This window comes from Triticum urartu, chromosome 2A (assembly GCF_056163025.1).
Source record: "Triticum urartu cultivar PI428250 chromosome 2A, HENAU_Tu73, whole genome shotgun sequence".
Lineage (NCBI taxonomy): Eukaryota > Viridiplantae > Streptophyta > Magnoliopsida > Poales > Poaceae > Triticum > Triticum urartu.
This window is the reverse complement of record NC_141874.1, coordinates 749,754,719-749,763,058: the sequence shown is the minus strand read 5'-3', so window position 1 is coordinate 749,763,058 and position 8,340 is coordinate 749,754,719. Positions and strand designations below refer to the sequence as shown.

General features: G+C 48.9%; 2 protein-coding genes across 2 annotated transcripts; one reads left to right on the top strand and one right to left on the bottom strand.

Moving 5' to 3' along the window:
* The first annotated feature begins 814 nt into the window (after positions 1-814).
* Positions 815-3,668, top strand: MK (mevalonate kinase). Its single transcript, XM_048703940.2, has 5 exons — positions 815-1,256; positions 1,347-1,602; positions 1,687-1,946; positions 2,318-2,731; positions 3,285-3,668. The coding sequence occupies exons 1-5, from the start codon at positions 1,127-1,129 to the stop codon at positions 3,392-3,394; spliced, it is 1,170 nt and encodes a 389-aa protein (XP_048559897.1). The 5' UTR covers positions 815-1,126; the 3' UTR covers positions 3,395-3,668.
* A 761-nt stretch (positions 3,669-4,429) lies between these two features.
* LOC125540333 (tetraspanin-19-like) lies at positions 4,430-7,330 on the bottom strand. Its single transcript, XM_048703941.2, has 6 exons — positions 6,941-7,330; positions 5,883-5,982; positions 5,519-5,599; positions 5,323-5,427; positions 4,852-5,043; positions 4,430-4,750 (listed from the first exon to the last, which is right to left on the bottom strand). The coding sequence occupies exons 1-6, from the start codon at positions 7,093-7,095 to the stop codon at positions 4,736-4,738; spliced, it is 648 nt and encodes a 215-aa protein (XP_048559898.1). The 5' UTR covers positions 7,096-7,330; the 3' UTR covers positions 4,430-4,735.
* Positions 7,331-8,340: the final 1,010 nt, after the last annotated feature.

Sequence of the window (8,340 nt, the reverse complement as noted above, 5' to 3'; positions counted from 1 at the left end):
GCCACCCCCATGCCGTGAACTACGCCTCCAACGATTCCCCCGCGAGGAGAACCACCCGCAAGCCGTCGCCAAACTGAGCACTCCGCCGCGACGCCCCGTTCGGTGGAGAGGATGGCGAGGAGGAAGATGAAGACGGAATGGGGAGAGAACTCGCTGTGGCGAGGGATTTCAGGCCACCTTGTAGATCCCGACCACCGTTGGGCGCGTGCTGCGAGATGGGAGAACGGAACTCAACGTGACCTCGCATTCCCCTCGCCCTAAAATCGCCCTAAAATCGCAGGAAATCGAAGATAAGCGGGGGTAGTTCGCGCCGTTCCCGAACCCTAGAGAGCATTCCCCTCGCATTTCGGCACCATCCGCGCTCTGCGAGATAGAGAAAGGGAGGAGAAGCATGTAGAAGTGGAGGGAGAGCATACCTCCGGCGGCGAGGAGCACCAGCGATTCCCCGGCGAGGAGAACCACCCGCAAGCCGCCGTCAAATCTGAGCACTCCGCCCGCCACGCCCCATTCGGTGGAGAGGATGGCGAGGAGGAAGACGATGAAGGAATGGGGAGAGAGAGCACACTGCGGCGAGGGATTTCAGGCGCAGATTTCGAAAACCGCCGCCCACGACCCCACTACTCTCTCCTCTATCACTTACAGGTGGGCCTCCCACGTCCGGATGCGGACAAAACCGCCCATGACCGCGGTGCGCGACCAGGTGGTACCTGGCGGATCTGGGAGCGATCGCTCGCGCGATCGAACGGCCACGGGCCGGCCGCCCGTTTCGGTCAGTTAGTGGCCGGCCGCTTTTTAGATTTCAGGATCCTAATTCTAGTCCAAAGTTCCCGTCGCTGCGTTCAGGCAGCCGCCGGCGACCAGTGAATGCTTCCGCATCCCGTCGCGCAAAAGGTAGCTGAGACGAGTGTCCAGCCGCCAGCGAGCCTACCCTACCCGAGCTCACCCACATCGGCAGCCGCCACCGCCGCCGCCGCGTTGCTGCGCGCAGAGGAGGAGCGTCATGATTTGATCCTCTGAATCTTTCCCCACGCCGGGCGATACTTCCTATGCGCCACCGCCGCCCGCGGATCACACAGCAGCGGCAGTAGCGCGAGGGAGGCAGTCAGAGGCCGAAAGATTTGGATCGATGGAGATCCGCGCCCGCGCGCCCGGCAAGATCATCCTCGCCGGCGAGCACGCCGTCGTCCACGGCTCCTCCGCCGTCGCCGCCGCCATCGACCTCTACACGCAGTCCTCCCTCCACCTGCCCCCGCCAGGTCTCCTCCCCGGCCCAACAAACGCCATCCGACTCTCGATTCTTTCCTGATCGGCACTGACGCTCTGGCCTTTCGCTGTTTCTTTCGCAGGGGATGGCGGCGCCGGCGGGGAGGTGGAGGTCGACCTGACGGACTCGGGCCTCGCCTTCTCCTGGCCATGCTCGCGCCTCCTCGAGGCGCTGGGGGAGACCTGCCGCAAGGCGGAGCTGCAGGCCCCGAGGCCCTGCTCCCCGGAGGAGCTGGCCTCCATTGCCAGGCTCGTGGAGCTGCACGAGATACCCGAGGCCAAGATCTGGCTCTCCGCAGGCCTCTCCGCGTTCCTCTACCTCTACACTTCCATCCTGGGGTCAGTCGGCAGCTTTCTTTCCCCCAAGCAAATCTTCTGATGCTGAAACTAGTAAAATTGATGCAGCTATTTTCTTTTGTGCAGGTGTAGGCCTGGGAAGGTCGTGGTGAGCTCGGGTCTGCCGATGGGCGCGGGGCTTGGTTCGTCGGCCGCGTTCTCCGTGTCGTTGTCAGGCGCGCTGCTGACGGCGGCAGGAGTGGTTTGCGCTGAGGGCGCCGTCGACGGAACAGAGTGGCGGTTGTTGGGGAAGGATCATCTTGAGCTGGTTAACACGTGGGCGTTCCAGGGGGAAAAGATTATTCATGGCAAGCCTTCTGGCATTGACAACGCTGTCAGCACTTTTGGTATGTTGTTCCTCTTGATTGGTTAGAATCTTTCAATTCGCGCCAAAATCCGTTGCGACTTAGATTTTTTTCCTCTAGTGGAGATATCAGTATTGAGGTTATATGTGCTTGTTTCATGAACCTATTCCTCAACGGCGCTGCCGTTGTACGTTAAAAGTTTAAATCAGCAACTGCCTGTTATTGCCAACTAGTGTCCCATCTTGTACTTTTAACTTGAATATGAGTATTCTGTATATATAGGAGTTCAGTCATGAAAATCTCACCCGAGTCATTTCGTACTAGAAACATCTTGTATTTTTAACTTAAAATAGGAGTATCTTATAACTTTACATGCCATTGGGATTTAAATTCATCTGTTACGTGACTATTAGGGAGCATGATCAAATTCAAGAAGGGAGAATTGACAAACCTCAAATCTGGCAATCCAGTCAAAATGCTCATTACTGATACAAGGGTTGGTAGGAACACCAAGGCTCTGGTTGCTGGTGTGTCTGAAAGAGCATCTAGGCATCCCGATGCTATGGCTTCCGTCTTCCATGCAGTGAACACCATTAGTGAAGAGCTTTCCAGCATTGTCGAGTTAGCTGCCACTGATGAGATAGCCATGACCTCAAAGGAAGAAAAGCTAGCAGAACTCATGGAGATGAACCAAGGTTTGCTCCAGTGCATGGGAGTCAGCCATTCCTCTATAGAAACCGTGCTGCGCTCGACATTGAAGTATAACTTGGTCTCGAAGCTCACCGGAGCTGGTGGTGGAGGCTGTGTTTTGACGTTGATACCAACTCGTATCCTTTTATATCTTATTACTTGTGTAGCTTTTATATCGCTTAAATACCTCAGATCCAGCATATCTTTTCCTTTCAGTTGATTTCTTCATGACATTTTAACTGAATGTTTCCAGAAATCGAAGTGTGCACAAATGCAGTCTTTGGCATTCTGTTAGTGAAGAATGTTAACATTAAAATGATTTGCCAGTAAAAGCTAGATCCTCGTCACTTAACATTTTTACATATGAAGATTTCTGAATTGTTATTTAGTAATTCTGTCAAACTTATTAATGTAGCAAGGAGGAACTTGAAATTGCTTAATGTTTACTGATGGTTTGTACTTGTAAAGATCCTTTAATTTCTCTGTGGTACAACTGTACCCACTTAATGAATAGGTCTGTTAGATGCATGCAAACCAAGAGTTTCACAGTTCTTGTATGCTGATTTAATCTGGATATGCTTAATATATGTTTGGTACTCTTTTTAGTTTCAACAAACATTTTGATATATAATCCGTTTGTCTATATCTACCGACTTAGCAGCGATGCTTCCTTGACATCATAAATTTCAGTATTGTCCAAGTTAGTTTTGGAGAAGGTCACCACGGAGCTAGAATCGCATGGTTTCCGCTGCTTCAAAGTCGAGGTCGGTGGACAAGGTCTTCAGATTCACCAAGGATAAGATAATGCTCGCTCCTCTTTCAATGGAGATGTTGTACACTATTTTTAGGTTTGCTTGACCTTCTGAGACGAAAGTATTCTTTCTATTCTGTGCCTAGCAGACCACTCACTGTATCAATCAATAAGCGAGTTTGTCAGTCGCATGATTGTTGTTGTATCAGATCAATAAACCCTGTTCCATAGTCGGGCGTGGTTGGAAGGAATATTTGAGGTGCCATGTTGCATCTGATCTGATGTATCATTGTTATCAAAGTTGAGTTCATTGGGTTGGGTCATTTTTCTTGTAATAAATAAACTCTCTGCCTGCTCTTTTGTGTGTGTAAACATTTGCAGTTTTGGTGTCATTGAGTGCTCACCGTTTGTAATTACAGTGAGCTCTGATTGGAAGTGTTGGGTTGTGCTCAGGTTTTGTAAATGTCTGTAGATAACATTTACAATTCGCATGGAAAAAGTTTTGTAATTTCATAGTAGTACTTAGCGTGTGTATGTAGTACAGTACTATTTATTTATGTCTTGGTTCGTTCTAGTGCTGATGAATAATATTATGTAGCTTCAGTTATAGTCCCTTCATTCACAAACATAAGATGTTTTGGATATTTCAATATACACTACATAGACTGAAATGAGTGAAGGGGTTACATCACCATTTCTCAGCTCTCTTTTTCCTCTACCGCCAGTTAAAAATATTTTGCCTTAATCTGTTTTTCTCATGACGTAACTAAAAATTACTTGCAAGGTAAGAAAACGTATCTGCAGATTGTTATTGTCTGAGTGACATTTTTCCGTAATATACTACTCCCGCTGTAAACAAATATAAGACGTCTTGACAGTTTAACCAAAACATCTTACATTTGTTTACAGAGGGAGTGGACAGTACGTTACTGATACCGATCGACCAAGCAACTACCGTGTATGTACCTTACAGTACACTAGGTACAATTAAGTGTTCAACTAAACTTTGAAATTTAGCATGAAAAAAGTCCCATCCCACGTTCTGTAAACATTAACAGAAACATAAAATGCATGGCGTTCAGACTATCAGGGTGATTTCCTTTTTGTATTGGGTAAGACATTGCATCAATCCATCATCTATTTGTGAAACATTTTACAACATTCATCCCATACATCAGGAGGCTGTAAGATTAGTCACATGCTACTCAAATACTTGCGCATGTCGAAAGGCAATAAAAGTAGCCATTCGGGTACCACACCGTCGTTGTATCAATCCTCACTACTACTTCAGAGAAGAAGTATCATCATGTCCTCAGGTTGGCCGTAACCCTCAGGGGTCAGGACAGCGAAACCTTCCGGAGGGTTTTCGACATGTAAGGTCAGAAGAATCTTATTGTTCGTTGGCCTGAAAGGAAACAGTTGCAAGGCTTCAGTCACGGTGTACAGACTGACGGTGCACCAACGTAAAGAGGGAAGAGATGCTTGTTTAATAGATAAACAGCTCACCTTGTCTAAGATCCGCACATGCCATGAATCAATCCTGCGAGGTGAGTTAGGTTCGCCATAGCTTGGACCATGCTGGGGCTTGTTCCTTAGGAGAGGCAGCCTTGCGGGCACTGCATCATCGTCACTGTCGTATTCGATTTCATTTTCGGGGCCAAGGGCCCTAAGTACCATTGCAAGAATGATTGATAGCGCCTGCGAATAATAAAATGTTATTATTAGTGTTGTTGTTACTAAGTTTGTTATGATTATCTCTGAAAAGTACAGTGGTAGACTGGCTGTGAGCCAAACCAGTAGTGGAAGGTACAAATAAAACTATGGTACTATTTAGAAGTCTAATTTGGTTATTTGGCAAAGCAGTCAGCATTTCCTTTTCCCCCTACATGTTGCCACCATACTTGTTATATCTACACAGCTGTTTGGTTACAAGCATAAGAAGCAAGAGGTGGAAGACTTGAGCAGAGAATCGCTCACCTGAGCAGCGACCACCGAGAGGGCTACCCATTCACATATGTCAAAATTTGATCTCACGAAATGCTTGAATTCATCAAACTTCCCGGATGGGTCATCTGGGAAATCCTGCAGGTTTGGGGATTATCAAACCATCACAAATCAAATGGCTGATATATTAGAAATAGCAAGTATATGTAGCAGCTGAAGTGCTCCTTACCTCCTCCCAGTAGCTATTCAGAAATACATCGGCGGCGATTGCAGCTTCCAGTATCACAAGCAAGAATACAAAGATCATGTGCTACATACATGTCAGGTTAAGGCAAAATAGTTCATAGCACCAGGTCACAGTATTATTAGGAGCCAACAGTCCCATTTCGAGACTTACCTGCTAGCAATTTCCTTCTTTTTTTTGAAATATCATTAATATCTTAAATGGAGATATCATTTTTTTTGCGAATAAATGGAGATACCATTGATGGGAAAAAAACAGAAAGGTTTGGCCTCTATGCGACGATGCAAAAGGCTTTGAGGAATTTTGATAAACCAGTAGCAAGTGCCACATAAGCCGCTTTCAAGGATACACAAGACAGGCAGGGGCTGTTTGCAGTTTCGGCGGCGATATGGCCCGAGCAGGTCAGCAAGCACATGATGATCCCCAGGCTGAGAAGAGTGTAGATAAACCTGCACAACAAGCGATGCGATTTATTTTCAATCAAAACAGCCATTGCATACTAGTATATATTTCACATAGGCAAGCAAGACACCTGAAAATTCCTTGAATACTGGTTGGCATGGATTCCTAATAAATTTGTCAGGCCCAACATAAAAAACATGGTAGAATAAGCCATTCGGTGGGCGTCGAGGCGTCGACGTCTTAACAGCAAAGCAAAGGGGAAGATGCCGATCACTAGAGGCGTGCCTAAGTTGGGGAAAGCGATTGTTGAGCACAAATCGCTGTTGTTTCTTTATCCTCCATGAGTGCTCTTGCACAGCCCACCAATCAACCGCACAGATATATACATATACATCCATCCTTTTCGTTTGGGCCATCCATCCGCTGCATCACGTCGTGACGACACATCGCAGCCGCCACCTAAATCTGTAGGGGCGGCGCAATTCCACCGCAACCACCGAATGGCACTTGCATCCGTCCCTCCGCTGCTTTTTGTTTTCGTCACTGCACACACATTTGCTGCAATAGTGGCTGCTGAGTGTCCCGCCCGTCAGCAGCCGGGGAAAAAGGGGGGCGCTTTTGGGCTTGGCTCGGTTCCTACGCCACTTCCCGATCCCTCTCGCTCTCCCTCTCTCGTTCGTTCGAGCAGGGAACTGATCCTGATCCCTCTGTTGGTCGTTGCTGCCTCCGGTGAAGCAGTGTGCAGGACACGCGCATTTCACCGGGAATTCGGTCGGAGGTGGGTGCGGGGGGTATCTGTCTGTCTGAGCGACGGATTCCGCCGCGAAATCGGTCGGAGGAATCGGGAGCGGCAGCAGAAATGGGGGGAATAAAACGGCAAATCCGGCAGTAAGTAACTAGTAGGCGAAAGCAGAGATTGCGACGCTTGGGCGAGAGCAACGCTGTGCGAGATCTGCGTGTTGAGTTCAGGGAGGGAGGAGGAGGAGCGAGGGGAGGGGATGGTACCAGGGGGCGGGGAGGTGGTCGGCGGCCTGCTGGGACCAGGCGCGGAGCACCCAGAGCGCGTAGAGGATGACGGCCATCCCGGCGAGCCCCACGAGGGAGTTGGCCGCCTTGAGCGCCGTCTGCACGCAGCTACGCACCGCCGCGTGCCCCGCCATGCCGTCCGGTCCCCTCCGCCGACCACCAGCTCTCCGTCCGGCAGGCGGCTCGCCAAGCTCGGGTTTTTTCTTCTTGAGCGGGAGCGGTCGCAGGTTGGGTGGGGGGAGGAATGGGGAGCGGGGCGGGGCTGCCGCGGGAGACCGCAGCTGGAGTTTGACGGTGGCGTGGGGGGAACGGGTGGGGAAGAGAAAGAAAAGACTTGTGAAGACCGGAGCGGCGGGGAGAGGGGAGGGAGTGGGGGGTGGGGGTGGGGTTGAGGTTGAGCGGCGGGGCGGGGCGGGGCGTGGCGGGCGGAGGCAGATGGACGTGACGGCTCGCCGGGAAACGAGAAATGGATATGCGATTTGGAAATTTCAGACAGCGATGGTTACTGCCGAGTCTAATAATGTTGACCGTAGATGTGGAGCTGTTTGTTTGTACTTGTACGTACTCCATATATCCGTATTTACTCACGTATATCTCCGTATTTATTTTACATGGCTTCGCGGCCGTCTCTTGTATTCGTTCAACGGCAATGGCTTCATTTTTTGTGAGCCACCTTGGAGGTCCGTAAAGCTGCATATCAGCGATGGAGCCGCGTCGAACTCGAGTGAGGAGGTGACCCGTCATTCTTTTCTTCTGTGGCTGCTGTGGTGGTGCCGGAGGCAGGTGACAGGCGTTGCTGTCAAGCTCAGAGATGTTTTGCTATCTTTTCAGTTTTGCCATGTTGGTTATTACATGACTTGTATTTTATTCTTTACTAGCAAGATGCCCATGCGTTGCACAGAAAATCAAGATGCATCCGTATGAGTAGTTTATGTTGTGGGAGAAAAGGATGAACAAGAGAAGATCTTATTTGTAAATGTGGAGAGGGGTGTGGGCATCTTTTTGCAAAATTGTCATAGTTTCCTTCCTATCCGTTAGATATAAATCGGACGGCCTATATTACAGGATGACAGTCACATCATCGTCACCAACTCTGTTTTTTATAAGAGTATATGTAGATATAGATGATATGAATGAGACACGTATTACCATGCAAAAAAAATGTCCCTTGACGGAAAAGAACCCCCCCCCCCTCTTCCATGACTGTATAAGGTCATGGTTTGTGTTTGCGGCTTTTCAACATCCATTTGTATCAAGACTTACGCATAACTTTTCAGAAAAAAAAAAGAGAGACTTACGCGTAACACGTTTGTATCCATCGAGCATGGCTGAAATTTAGGGTGGTTGGCTCTTTTTTTAGATGTCTGAAACCAAAGGTA

Bases quoted from the DNA above. Each gene is read 5' to 3' on its own strand.
- MK (XM_048703940.2), top strand. From the start codon at position 1,127: ATGGAGATCCGCGCCCGCGCGCCCGGCAAGATCATCCTCGCCGGCGAG. The intron at 1,603-1,686 runs GTCAGTCGGCAG...TCTTTTGTGCAG, and splicing joins CTCTACACTTCCATCCTGGG to GTGTAGGCCTGGGAAGGTCG. The intron at 1,947-2,317 runs GTATGTTGTTCC...CGTGACTATTAG, and splicing joins CAACGCTGTCAGCACTTTTG to GGAGCATGATCAAATTCAAG.
- LOC125540333 (XM_048703941.2), bottom strand. From the start codon at position 7,095: ATGGCGGGGCACGCGGCGGTGCGTAGCTGCGTGCAGACGGCGCTCAAG. The intron at 5,983-6,940 runs GTACCATCCCCT...CTTGTTGTGCAG, and splicing joins GACCACCTCCCCGCCCCCTG to GTTTATCTACACTCTTCTCA. The intron at 5,428-5,518 runs GTAAGGAGCACT...CCAAACCTGCAG, and splicing joins TGAATAGCTACTGGGAGGAG to GATTTCCCAGATGACCCATC.